Source organism: Prionailurus viverrinus, chromosome B1 (genome assembly GCF_022837055.1).
Source record: "Prionailurus viverrinus isolate Anna chromosome B1, UM_Priviv_1.0, whole genome shotgun sequence".
In the NCBI taxonomy this organism is placed as follows: Eukaryota; Metazoa; Chordata; class Mammalia; order Carnivora; family Felidae; genus Prionailurus; species Prionailurus viverrinus.
In genome coordinates, this window is record NC_062564.1 from 77,895,066 (window position 1) to 77,909,424 (window position 14,359).

The window sequence follows — 14,359 nt, forward strand, 5'->3', positions numbered from 1 at the left end:
GTAGCAACCAGGGATGTGATGGAAAGAGGTCAGGCCTAGGCCACTTTCTTGGATATTCTGCTCAGGAAAGTGAAGAGGAACTAGAGGGAGGCACAGACTCTTAACTTCATAGTTTTTGAGTTTTGGGGCCAGTTAGAATTGCATACAAAAGCAATGTAATAACAGTTTTTAGAAACTAATGGGGCCTTCCAGGTCTTCTTTCCCAACAGTTTTATTTTGCAAATAAGGAAGCTGAGGCTAAGAGAAGTCAAAGCAAGCCCATTGGCTCAGTTCTGGATGGAGCTGTGCGATGACAGTGCTATATTTTTCATCCATATTTACTCAGTTGCAAGAGAGAGAAAATCCCAAGGCAAGAAGCTGGGTTTTATTCTAAATGCATTAGAAAGTAATGGAAAGGGAATGATATGCTCTGATAAACATTTAAGAAGACAACTTCTGTTGTGTGGAGAATGAATGGGAATAGGATTAGATTGGAAATTGAGAGAGCAGGTAGGGAGCTATTTCAGCATTCCAAGAATGAAATGATTGTGACTGGGAAGAGGGAAGATGAGGAGAAGCAGATGTATTTTGAAGTTAAAAATGTAGAAGACTTGATGGATTGCATGTGGTAGGTAAAAATATGGAGGAGTCAACGTTTTATGGCTTGAGTAACTGGGTGGATATAAGTGCAATTTCTAACATGGAGAAGTGGGGAGGGACTAACATGTGATTGAAGGTTAGGAGCATTACTCTCATTCACCCTTATCTTCACTGTTGAAACTGACTGTCTACATCGATGGACCATGACGTGTTTCCCCAAGTCCTGCTGAATACCATAGGGCAGTTTTTTGTTTTTGTTGTTTTGTTTTGTTTTGTCACCAGGATCCTTAATTATATAAGGTACTATGATAAATTCTTCCCAGTCATCTACTTTGGAAGGATAAGCTAAGGAGATAAGGTAGGGAAATGCTGTTTCCACTTCTGCTTGCTTTTTTTATCCACATAGAAATAGAATTAGAAACCCTTAGCATTCCTATAACCTGATAGGAGAGCCTTGAGCATCTACGGGAGGAGAGGGGGTGGAAGGACTTTTTCACAGATGTGCCTGAAAAGACATGAGAAGGTAGGGCATCCCTTTCCAGCATCCTGTTGACACAATTACTCATTCCCCAAACAGTTTTTGAAATCCTTCTAAATGCTAGGTCCTGTTTAAGGCACTGGGACTGAAGCAGGGAAGAAAAGAGAATCCTTCCTTTACGAAAGTCACATTCCAGAACACTGCTTATGTCATTGCTTGCTTCAAAATATTTCAATGGTTTGTTGCCCACTTCAACAGCATATAGTCTAATCCTCTGCTTAAATCAGAGCCACTATTTTCTGTCCATGTGCTTTCTCACCTTACATTTGCTGTTTCTCTCACCTGCCTGCTTCTCTGTTCCTCTTAAAGCAGCCAACCTGACCCACTCGGGACGGATCTGATACTCAGTACCATACAGGTGTGCTGGCCAGCATCCACTTCTAATTGGTTGATGCCTGTGCTGAACCAGTTTTTCAAAATTTCACTGTTACCTCAACAGTCACCCTTCCAGATTTTGCTCGGTCTCCCTTTGATGCATTTCTTCAGTCCTTTCTTAGCCTTCAGTGGTCTTGTCTTCATTTGAACTCATGGCACTCATGGGTTTATATCACTTATTTACAAAACTCACAGGCTTTCTTATGACATCTGCCATACAGTTGTTTGGATTTTATTTAAAATTTTGACTTATGTGTTTGCCTTTTCTTCCAAAATGGATGAAGTACCCCTTGTAAAACCCAGATACTAGATTTGCTCTTATTAATTGAAATTGATCACTATATCAGGAGGTACGCAACATTTCATAACTGTCTGCTGGGGATGGAAAGTTGAGAGGGACCCTATCTGATATTCTGTGCTCTGTATCTTTAATCAGTTCCATCCTCATCATTTTCTAGGAAATGGACACCTCTGTCTATCTGATGACTTTTCCATTTGCTTTATACTCTGATCCATGGAATATTTTCACACTTGTTATAGACTCCAAAGACTTCATCCACCCCCAGATTCTGTCTCAGTTACTCCCTATCACCTTGGGTTTGTGGGGATATTACCACACCAGCACCCCTTAGGATGCTTGGCTAGTTTTGTGCATTAAAAGGACTGAGGGATGGCTTTCTTGCCAGCCAATTTAATGCAGGCTGACACTCCTGGCATACTGAATTAAGGTGGAAGAGCCAACCGCCCCAGAGAAGAGTCCATTGCTATGGAGATTAAAACAAGAAAATGACAGAGCACAAAACACCTTTATTTTCTTCTTATATTTAAATGGAAAGGAGACAGTAATTAAGCCAGACCAGAATATGAGTTTTGATTCTTAATTGCTAAGGGAGGTGCAGTATTTCAATTTGTCCCAGTTCATTTGTACAATCAGGCAAATGAGGTACATGGTCTGTACTCTTGCCCATGGTATAATGCTGACAATTTGAGAATGAATCATTTTTGGATGTTTCAGATTTGTTATTTTAAAACTAACTGCAATATTTCCCCCCCTCTGGGTAGAAGCTGAGAAAAAGTGTTGTAGCCTTTTACCTAAGATCATGTGGCCATAGGTCATGACTTCCATAGGGCCATGATGGCTTGTGCATTTACTCAAATAATGCCCAAAGTATTTAAAAGGTCTTGAATACTTCACCACAGTTTGATGCTCTAGTCAGCTAATTAAAAATTATACCTAGGGTTTTAGAACAAGAGGGTCCATGGGACTCTGTAAAGCATTTAATATTCCTATTTCTAATTATAAAGTCATGTGAGCACACAGTAATATGCATTGGTATAACTGACTCCCTGGGGTCATTTGACTCCCTGGGGTAACATTTGACTCCCTGGGGTAACCCCTGACTCCCTGGGGTAACATTTGAAGCATTTTGGATAATCCATTGGAAGTAGTGATAATTTCAAACATAGGAAGAAGGGCTCAGCTTAGTCAACATGTTTATCAGCCCTTTACTGAGCACTTCCAGAATGTGATTCACTGAGGTGGGAATTAGGAAGTTCAAGGCAAAAGGCAGTGGTTCACTCCTCCAGCTGAACCTTTGAATCTTTTGGGAAACTTAAAAACAAAACAAAACAAAACAAAACAAAAAAACACAGACTCCTAGGCCCAACTCTAGACTTTGATTTTATTTTTACAATTTCCCACCCAGGCAACTTAAATAGACATCCAGGGTTGAGGAGCCACTGGTATAAAGTACACTGTGGTTTTCAAGGCACTTAGAGTTTAATTAAGAATACAGAACTTCTATTTATATCTTTCACTCTGTTTTTTTTGTTTGTTTTTTTAGCTCCCTACACAGAAGCATGTACTAAGTTTCAAGTAAGAGGCATGGACATCATAACTGCTATGTTTGCAAGAACAGGCCCCTAGAGGCTGGGGTGATCATGGAGGAGGTAGGATTTGAACCTATGTTGTAAGGATGGGTAGGACATAAGAAAACAAAGGTGTGAGAACGGGGCATTCTGAGTAGAAAACTAACGTCAACCTAAGCTCAAGTGTGTTGGCTCAAGGCAAGGATGTGTAAGGTATGTGCCAGGTATTAACTGGATATTAGTGGGAAAATAGTGAGAATTCAGAGGGGCCTGCATAGGGAATTGGGCCCAAAGATCTGGATTTGAGTTCTGTACATGCCACTAAATATATGCTTACTTTGACAAGTTGTTTCACATCTCTGAGCTCCAGTTTCCACATCTGCCAAAAGTGGGATAAGTTCCAGTCAGGTTGTTTGGAATCAGTAAGGTGATATATATCTATATCTATATCTATATCTATATCTATATCTATATCTATATCTATATCTATATCTATCTATCTATCTATCTATCTATCTATCTATCTATCTATACACACACACACACAAGCATTTGGTAAACCACAGAGCCGTACCCAATGCTAGCTTTTATGGTTACTGTCTTTAGAAGTGGCAGGCATAGGGGCACCTGGGTGGCTTAGTCGGTTGAGCGTCCGACTTCGGCTCAAGTCATGATCTCGCAGTTCATGAGTTTGAGCCCCGAGTCAGGCTCTGTGCTGACAGCTCAGAGCCTGGAGCCTGCTTCGGATTCTGTGTCTCCCTGTCTCTGCCCCTTCCCTGCTCATACGCTGTCTCTCCCTGTCTCTCAAAAATGAATAAATGTTAAAAATTAAAAAAAAAAAAAAGAAGTGGCAGGCATAGGAGATTTTAGAGCAGAGGAGTGATGTATAAAAAGTGTTAATCATCCTATTTTTTTTCATGAGTGGGTGAAAGAAATAGATAAAAGCAAGTGTTTACTATCAATGCAGTATTTAATGTGATTGTGTTTAGGGACTTGGAACTCAGCTCTCAAAAAAGATCACCCTAACCGCCCGTCATGACTGCTGCGGAAGTTACGTCTGATAAAGCAGAAGGTGAGTATTGCACTTCCCTAACGACTCAGTGCGCAACGCATGGTGCTCCAACAGTTTTGAGAAACTTCTAATTATTAATATCTGGAGCACTAAAGTTACTGGTGTACCTTGTAAGAATTCACCTCATTCCCTTTATTTAAATATAACCAACCTTTGAGAGATCTATAGCAACTTTTAATTTAGTGTGCTGTCCAACATGGTATCTACTGGCCACATATGGCTATTGATTGCTTAAAATGTGACCAGTCAAACTAAGGATTGAGTGTTTGATTTTAATTCTTTTAATTTAAATGTAATTAATTTTAATTTCAATGTAATTTGATTTATTAAAATATTTAACTCAGTTATTGGAAAACTTTTAACCATGTTTAGAGGAACTTGAGTATGTGAAAATACTTTTGCAAGTGGATATTTTAGAGAACCTGAATAGATTATTTTTGATTAAAGACCAACATCTGAATTGAGAGGTATATAAGTGTAAAATATATACATGATTTTTGAAGACAACAAAAAAGAATATAAATATCATTAATTTTTAATATCGATTGATGTGGAAATGATATTTGGATATATATCCTTTAAATAAAATCTATAACAGTTATGTATGTTATTAAAATTAATTTCATCTTTTTCACTTTTAGAAATGTGTCTATATTAGGCTCACATTGTATTTATTTAAAAAGAATTTTTTAAAAAATGTTTATTTATTTTTGAGAGATTGAGAGAGAGAGAGACAGAGTGCGAGCAGGGCAGGGGCAGAGAGAGAAGGAGACACAGAATCTGAAGCAGGCTCCAGGCTCTGAGCTGTCAGCACAGAGCCCAATGCAGGGCTCGAACCCACAAACCACAAGATCATGACCTGAGCTGAAGTCGGACACTTAACTGACTGAGCCACCCAGGCACCCTTCACATTGTGTTTCATTTAGAGCTAATCTAGACTTGGCAACATGCAGGTAACCTTAAATTTAGGCTTAGGTAACCAGATTGAGAAACATAGAGTGCTGCATAGAGGCTGAGATCATTAAGATTTCCTGTTAGGCTACCTCTCTTTGACTCTTGTGACCCCAGGCAGTATATGATATAGGCCAGCCAGCTTCTATTCTGGGCTACAAATAGAGCACTATGTGGATTACTTTAACTCTCTATCCGGATAATACAGCACATTTTTAAGATGTATAGGACAGAAGGGAAGAAGATCCATAAAGTAGAGGAGGAATGTTCTCTAGTTCCATTTTGCCTTAGGGTCATGTCCATAATTAATTAAATTATATTTGAAGTCTTGATACTGAGAGCTGGTAATTCCTGTGTATCTCCTTAGCAACCTAATCCCACTCTGGGAAAGATTAACATAGAGAGATTGTTCTGGAGGGGAGGTACACTGTAAAATCTCCCTGAGGTAGGTAGAAACCTTAATTAGTTTATTGTTGTAAAGACGATAAACCACTTGGCTAAAGAAGGAATAAAGAAAGTGGGGAAGTGAGGAAAAGTGTGTAAGAGACAACTCAACAGAATGCTGTTACAATGGAACTGAAGAGTTGGGTCTTAATGGAGAATGTGTTGTGGAAAAAATTGTCAAATATGTGTTTTAGGAGATGATAGCCATATGCCACTTGGAATTTGGGTTTCGTTTGGTTTTTTGGGGGGGCGCCTGGGTGGCTCAGTTGGTTAAGTATCCAACTCTTGATTTCGGCTCAGGTCATGGTCTCACAGTTTGTGAGATTGAGCCCTGCATCAGGCTCTGGGCTGACATCAAGAAGCCTGCTTGGGATTCTCTCTCTGCCCCTCCCCTGCTTGTGCGCTCTCACATATTCTCTCAAAATAATCTTTAAAAAAATAAATTGTTTTTCGAAAGAAATTAGATAAATTATATTTTCTTCACTTAAGTGTAGTGGAATTGAATATAAACTATTTTCTTTGAGGTTTCTCTTCAAAGAGCTACCCTTCACATTCTGGTTTCCACAACTCCTTGCCCTGGAACAAATTAAACCATCTTAGTTTCAGCTTCTCTCTCCTGCACCTTGTCTCTAAGCTTCTCCCCTCCCCTGACTTAATCCTGCCTGTCCTCTGAACCTGCTTTTAGAAGGAGATCTTTCAGCACACAAAGTAATATTCAAACCTTTGTTAATTTGTTTTTTTACTTGTTTGCTGTGTGTTTGTTATTTTGAGCCAAGGGATATTTCCTACAAAATGAAAACTTAGGAAGAGTTCAAATATGTAAAACAGATAAGGTCTGAGCTTCTGTGATTGAAAGAAGGAAGGGCCCTGAAGGCACATGAAATTGATGAAGCACAGTTTTAAAACCACTGTCTTAGTCTGGATTTGATTCACTGTTTTATTTCTCTTGGGATATTTTTGTTTTAAGCCTTATCTCTAATAATACAATGCAAAGTCTCATATCTTTAAAGGGAAATTCATACATTAGCAAGCTGGCAGTAGGGGGTGTTAGTGACTTACATTGGCCTCCATCACAATGTATGTGCATACTGAATGTCATGGCGTTTATTTACAATATTTTTTTTTTTTTCCTGGCATTAGGCTCTAAGTACCTGGAAGGCAGGGCTACCTAATGTCCTATTTATTTCAGCACATTTAGCACCAAATCAGCACCAAATTTAGCACATTTAGCATCTGGGACTTAGTAGGTGCTTAATGAACATATGCTGAACTAAATCTCTTTGAGTCTGAGGTATGGCTTTTCTAACATCTGTGAGATCAAACACATAGGCACTTATTTTGACTATAGAGGCAAAGAAGGCATTAGCCATGTAGGCATACATCTTTGTTCAGGATATCTCCGTAGTAAATTTTTGTGATGTCTCTGAAGAATGGAACCTGTTAGTAGGAAGGATAGAAACTCTCTTAGTAAGGCCAGTTATTTTTTTTTATGACCCAGAAATTTTATTCTTATTCTTATTTTTTATTCTTATTCCACAAAACAAGTCAAAAATTTCCACCAAATGCATTGTGCAAAAATGCTCATAGCAGTGTTATTCACAATTGCTCCAAACTTGGAATAGCCATAATGTCCATCAACAGAAGAACAAGTAAACAATTTGTATTAGTATTGTGTTGCTGCTACAACAAATTACCAAACACATGTTTGCTAGTCCCTTGGTTTTTCTAGGGGCAGAAAAGATTTTTTTCAATGATATAATCAAGGGATGGCCAATGATTTGTTCCCTGTCATAACTTCCAAAATTAGATCTTCTGGTGTCTTCACTTCAGAGATTTACTAGAGCAATTACACAGAACCTCCAAAGCATTAAGAAAAATATGAAGTTTTATGAACTATCTATCATAATAGCATTAAACTGATGATATAGGAAGAGTGAGTTTTTAAAAAAAATATAAAATAAACGTAAGAAAACAATTTTAGGCTAGTGAAATCATTTGGCATTAGAAATTCATTATCTTCCCCCATAGAAATGTTAATATTTGTACTCATGTTTTATGTAAGTAGTATAAGTATTTAAATCTCTTCATGAACTTTATCATAAAATATTTGTTACTGCTTATAATGGTTTTTTACTGCTTTTGGGGGTTTAGTAACTTAAAGAATCCAAAGTATAAAGAAATTGTATTATTTTCAAACCTATTAATTAATTAATTTTGGATAAAAAGAACTATAATAAGACCAGATTCATTCAAACTAATTTAGAAAGTTGAAATTTATCTTTGTGCTACTGAAGAAATGAGAACTGACTGATGAAATTAATTATATAAACATGGTTGGAGAAAAGTTTAGCTCAATGAGAGTAATACCACAGTAACTACAGTAATAATTGCTCACATTGATTGAAAGCTTGTTATGTGCCAGCCTCTGTGCTAAGTGCTTTGTAACCAAGTGCAATTAAATCCTCAAAACTCTGTGCAAGATATATTCTTTTTTTTTTTTTTATTTTTTTTAATTTTTTTTTCAACGTTTATTTATTTTTGGGACAGAGAGAGACAGAGCATGAACGGGGGAGGGGCAGAGAGAGAGGGAGACACAGAATCGGAAACAGGCTCCAGGCTCTGAGCCATCAGCCCAGAGCCTGACGCGGGGCTCGAACTCCCGGACCGCGAGATCGTGACCTGGCTGAAGTCGGACGCTTAACCGACTGCGCCACCCAGGCGCCCCTGTGCAAGATATATTCTTATTATTGTTCTCATTTTACAAATGAAAAAACGAAGGCTTAAGACAATAAAATAAGGTTCATGAGCAAATTGTAATTCAAGACCAAAATAGTGTGACTCAGGAATGAGAGCTCTTAAAAGTCATTCTATATGCTATGGATGTGTATCTGCAAGTAAACAAAGCTTTAATTATAGATTTTTTTAAGAGAAGGAGCAGACCTTGACAGCTTCCTTTTAATAATTGAAGTTCTAATGCACACTTGAATGTATAAAATCTGCATGCTTGTATACTTACCCTATTATGAACAGAGAAACAGAAGCTTCAAAGATTATTATAACTGGATGGATTCTTAACATTAAAATTGCTTAATTTCTCATAATTTTAGACTCATTTGTTGAATATATAAAGATTCTTAGAAATTATAAAGTTAAGGAACACACACTAGAGCTTTGCCTTTTCTAAGGGACTGAGATATGAATTCTCTTGTGCCACTTTATGAATTTAACTTTTTAGTTCAAAGGCTAATTTTTAGTTACAAGAGAAAATCAGAACAACTGCCTCAGCATCTTAAATGCCAGTGAGGGCTTGGGATTGCTGACCTGGAGTCAGTGTATCTACATGTCTTCAGTTGGAGTCGTTTTAGGGTCTGTGAGAAGTTGCTCTCTTTTGATGGTGGCTGCCTTTCTCTGCCCTTTTAAGAACAATCCCAGGCCTTGTTGTGTTCAAGAACTTCATGGCTTCACTATATGAGTTCGCTGTGGCAGTCCCTCAATGAGTCAGAATCTACTTGCTGGCTCCAGGAAGGCCATTGGGGTTGCCAGGGTGTATACTAACTCCTCCACAGTTCAGAGGTGACAGGTGGCTCTTGGTGAGAATCAGACACAGCAGTCATCAAAAAGCCCAGCTAGGAGTATAATGCTGACTTGGGAATTTATCTCCTCTGTCTAAGGCCAATTTATAGTTATGAGGGGGAAAATCAGAACAGCTTTATCAGGACATTAAATTACAATAAGGGCTCAGGATTGACAGCTTGAAATGAAAGTGTCTTGGTCTATTCAGGCTGCTGTAACAAAGTATCATATTCTGAGTGGCTTATAAGCAACAGAAATTTACTTCTCACAGTTCTGGGGACTGGGAAGTCCGAGATAATGGTGGCAGCATATTTGATGTCTGGTGAGGCCTGCTTCCTCACCGATGGATGTCTTCTCACTGTATGTTCACAGGATGGAAGGGACTACCTACCTCTCTGGAGGCTTCTTCATAAGGGCACTAAGCTCAATCATGAGGGCTTCACCTTCATGACCGAATCACTTCCCAAAAGCCCCACCTCCTAATACCATCTATCAGGCATTAGGTTTCAACATATGAATTTTGGGGCAATCCATATCTTTTGTCCATAGCAGAAAGTGGCAATAAAATGCAAATATTTTACTAGAGTGAACAGGCAAACCTCATTGGAGTCTTCAGTACTCAAAAGGAGTGCATGGCTTCAGCAAAAGAAGCAGATGTGTAGGAAAAAGCAGAAAGCAACTCACAAGAACGGCTCCTGTGTAGGCTTCCAGCTTAGCTGACTTCAGTAGGCATTTGGGCCCTTGGCGTGTCAGAGCTTTGCCTATACATGAAGATTAGATCATCTTCAAGGTCTTGTTTGGAATGAAGACAAAATAGTTTCACCAAAACTCAGTGACTTAACCATCTCATCTATGAATAAGTTATATTGTTTGTCATGTGTATGACACATGGAGGTGCTGTAATTATAAGGGAGATTCCATTAGTCAGAAGGATGGATTTGAAGGAGGAAAGCTCATCATGAGAGGAAGATAAAGAGGATAAATTGTGGAGTCACCCCTCAGAATATGTTACTGCCTTTCCTCTGGGAAATACATGGTCTGGTTAGAAGACCCCTCAAAGTGGATTTGGATTTTAGTTCAAACTTGACAGACAGTTTTAATCCCTGAACTCCTGTCTCTTCCATGTGAGGACAGTGCATCTTATGGTTTGAGTGATGATATTTATAATGAAATATTTTATGATTCACATGTGACTTTGTGCTCTGATCTGTACAAAGAATATGTATACTTTTCCAAAAGCACATGCGTGAAGTCTTGACAAATATTTTTTTTTTATTGGAAAGAATTAAAAAAACCCACCAATCATTATCCTTAGAAATATGTAAATAGCTCTGAATGTGGGGAGACACAGTGGCAAGTGTGTGATGGACAGGATATTTGAGTTTGACATGACTTACATACACCACTTTCCATGCTATAGGTATGAATGGAAGGAAGGAAGAAGCCTGAGAGCAAGAAAAGATGTTTTTTCTAGAATGACTACACAGAAACAATTCTAATGCCCATTGATGGGACAACTCAGTAAATGCTTTTTCTTCTAACCCAACATTTTTAAGGGGGTGCTAGAGTCCAGTTGTCTCTCTCCTTTATTGCTAAGTTCTTCTCCCAGGCTTCAATCCTTGGGATGGCATTGCCCCAAAGGAACAGCTACCTGTGGCCCATGAGTCTACATGTGGAAAAGCAAGGGGAGATTTCGTGAAGGAATGAAGAGAGAACTTGTCTCCAATATTTTGTTATGAAAATTTCAAACATATAGAAAGCTTGAAAGAATTTTAAATTAACACCCATAGACCTACCACCCAGTTCTTACCATGAATATTTTACTGTATTAGATTTATTTCATATCCATGCATCAACATGCATATCATAGTCAGACTTCATTACTTGTTTATATTTTTATTCTATTAGTATAAAATGTACAACAACAAAATGCCAACATCTTAGACATATATTCACTGAGTTAATTACATATGCCTGTGTGATCCACTCTGTATCAAAATATAGAATGCTTACCATTACTCTAGAAATTTCCTTCATGTTCCTTTTCAGTCACTTCATGCCATCTCCCACCAGAAAAATCACTGTTCTTTTTTTTTTCTCCCATATGTTAGCTGTGTTTGCACTAGAACTTCATAGAAGTGGAACGATAAAGTATTATATTGTGTGTGTGTGTGTAAGGATGCTTACTTTGCATAATGTTTTTGAAGTTCATTCATGTTGTTGTGTGTGTCAGTAGTTTGAATCTTTTTTGTTGCTTAGTGGTATTTTATTGTGTGAATATACTACAGTTTGTTTGCTGTTCTCTTGCTGATACACATCTGGGCTGTTTCCAATTTGGAACTATTATGAATAAAGCTTCTATGAGCATTCTGGTACAACTCTTTTGTAAATATATGCTTCATTCTCTTTGATAAACACCTAGGGGTGGGATTGCTAGGTCACAGGATACATGTATATTAAGTTTTATAAGAAATTGCCGTATCTTTTCCAAACTGATGATCTTACATTCCTACCAGTGCTCTGCAGACTCGCCAATATTGGCTGTTATGAGTGTTTTCAATTTTAGCCGTTCTGGTGGGTATGTGCTGGCTATGATCTGAATGTTGCCCCCACCCCTACCCCTGGAAATTGGAATGTTGAAATCCAACCCCCAAAGGTGATGGTATTAGAAGGGGATTAGGTCATGAGGGTGGGACCCTCATCAAAGGGTTTAATGGGATTAGTGCTTTTATAGAAGAGGCCCCAGAGAGCTCCCTAGTCCTTTCTATCATGTGAGGATACCCTCACCTGACCATGCTGACACCCTGATCTAGTACTCCCAGCCTCCAGAATTGTGAGAAATAAATGTCTATTGCTTGTAAGTCACCTGGCCTATGGCATTTTGTTATAGCAGCCCACATGAAGTAAGACAGTATCTTATTAAGGTTTTGATTTTTGTGAAGATGAAGTTTCTAATTGCTTAAAATTTGAATGGCTGAAAAGAGAGAAAAATCTTGATCCTCCTTTCCTCTAAGGAGGAAATTTTATTTTTTTATTTTTTTATTTTTTTATTTTTGGTAATTTATTTATTTTTATTTTTTTTTCAACATATGAAATTTATTGTCAAATTGGTTTCCATGCAACACCCAGTGCTCATCCCAAAAGGTGCCCTCCTCAATGCCCATCACCCACCCTCCCCACCCTCCCACCCCCCATCAACCCTCAGTTTGTTCTCAGTTTTTAAGAGTCTCTTATGCTTTGGTTCTCTCCCACTCTAACCTCTTAAGGAGGAAATTTTAGACAAGACTGAGAATAATGTAGTCTATGTACATGCTGTAGAATTCTATATGTAGCTCTGGATAAAAAGAATGAGAATCTTAGGAGAATATAAATGAGAGTTATTGTTATTTACTCATTTGTAGTTGTGTATTTTTTTATTTCATTGCTATTCCTACTCAGTAAACCTATTGAGTTTATTTTGTAGTTATAATTTTAACATCTAGATATAAGGTAAATATTCTTGAAGAAATGTACAGACATATGAATTAGTCATCAGGTATACAAAATACGTTTAGATTCGTTAGTAATTTCTGTGCCCAAAACATATTATGTCTTCTATGTAGTAACATTTAAAGAACTTGAAGAGCTGAAGGAGATTTCGATTTTGTGTGTTTTGTTTGGTTTCCCTGGACTTAAGTAAATGAGGATATCTACCTTACCACTCTCATCATTGTAAGCTGATGTTTTTTTAAAGTAAAATATTACGTTGAAGGATCATTCCGTGAACTTCTTTTGCATTCACTTACAACATCCACTTGTAACACTTACCTTTTATAATATCCTGCAAGATTCATCACTGCCCAAATTTTAATCTCATAGTTTTGCCATTTGTGATCAAGAAAGTACATTAACTACATTAAAAAAACAAAACAAACATTTTGTGTTTCTGTTTTAGGTCGCATATTAGAGATCACCAAGCAAGATTTTTTTCAAGAAGCAAAAACTCTCATTGCCCAACATTATGAGAAAGTAAATGAGGTTAATGCTTTCCATTTATCTAACTTATTTTTCAGAAAACTAATAACTATTTTTGTATACTACACTGATTGTTCCAAATGGTTGCATGAACCCTAATAGATTCTGAATAGAAGAGAAAATGAAATCTTCACTAGATATAAAAATTGATTTTAGGTTGCATTTAAAAATAAGATTTTATAAATATACAGATTATTTGATTATATATATATTTAATTTGCAAATTTAATCCAATTTTTAATGTTTTCTTTTAATGAATTATAACAAATATTTGAATTAACTATCTCAAATAAATATCCCTCTTTAAACACTATTAGATAAAGCTAAACTAGAAAATATACTGTGAGATGTGTCTTTCCCATGCCCCCAGAATGACATTCTCCCCTGAATCTCCTTTCATATCACTTTGCATTAGAGCCCTTTACCAGTCTGACCATCCGTTGAGGGCCGTAACTCTTTTGTGAATGTTGCATCTCCAGCAACAAGCTTTGTGGTTGGTTCAATGAATATTTGCTGAATGGCATAGATTTGGAAGGTGGGAGTGTGAGGGAATCGGTCAGCAATAAGACAGGAATCAGTGCGGGTTGAAATTTTAGAGGATAGCATCTGCAGACGAGATGAGAAATTGTAGGGGAGCAGCAGCTATTGCGAGAAATGGGTCTTTGGGGAGACAGGTGAGGGAAGGGGATCTTAGGATGGCTTACTGTGTGCCACATCATACTACTGCTTTTTGAATACTTATATTTTTTTAATGTTTATTAATTTTTGAGAGAGAAGAAGGGGGAGGAAGGGGGAGAGGCAGAGAGAGAGGGAGACACAGAATCCGAAGCAGGCTTCAGGCTCTGAGCTGTCAGCACAGAGCCCAACACAGGGCTCGAACCCATAAACTGTGAGGTCATGACCAGAGCAGAGGTTGGATGCTTAACTGAGTCACCCAGGTGCCC

The 14,359-nt window shown here is 37.8% G+C and overlaps 1 protein-coding gene across 1 annotated transcript in view; it reads left to right on the forward strand.

Moving 5' to 3' along the window:
• Positions 1–14,359, forward strand: part of IQCM (IQ motif containing M) — a 616,349-nt gene that overhangs the window by 54,328 nt on the left and 547,662 nt on the right. The window contains 3 exon segments of the mRNA XM_047856690.1: positions 3,337–3,442; positions 4,351–4,433; positions 13,336–13,418. Of these exon segments, the coding sequence (XP_047712646.1) occupies positions 4,397–4,433; positions 13,336–13,418 (120 nt within the window). The 5' untranslated portion in view covers positions 3,337–3,442; positions 4,351–4,396.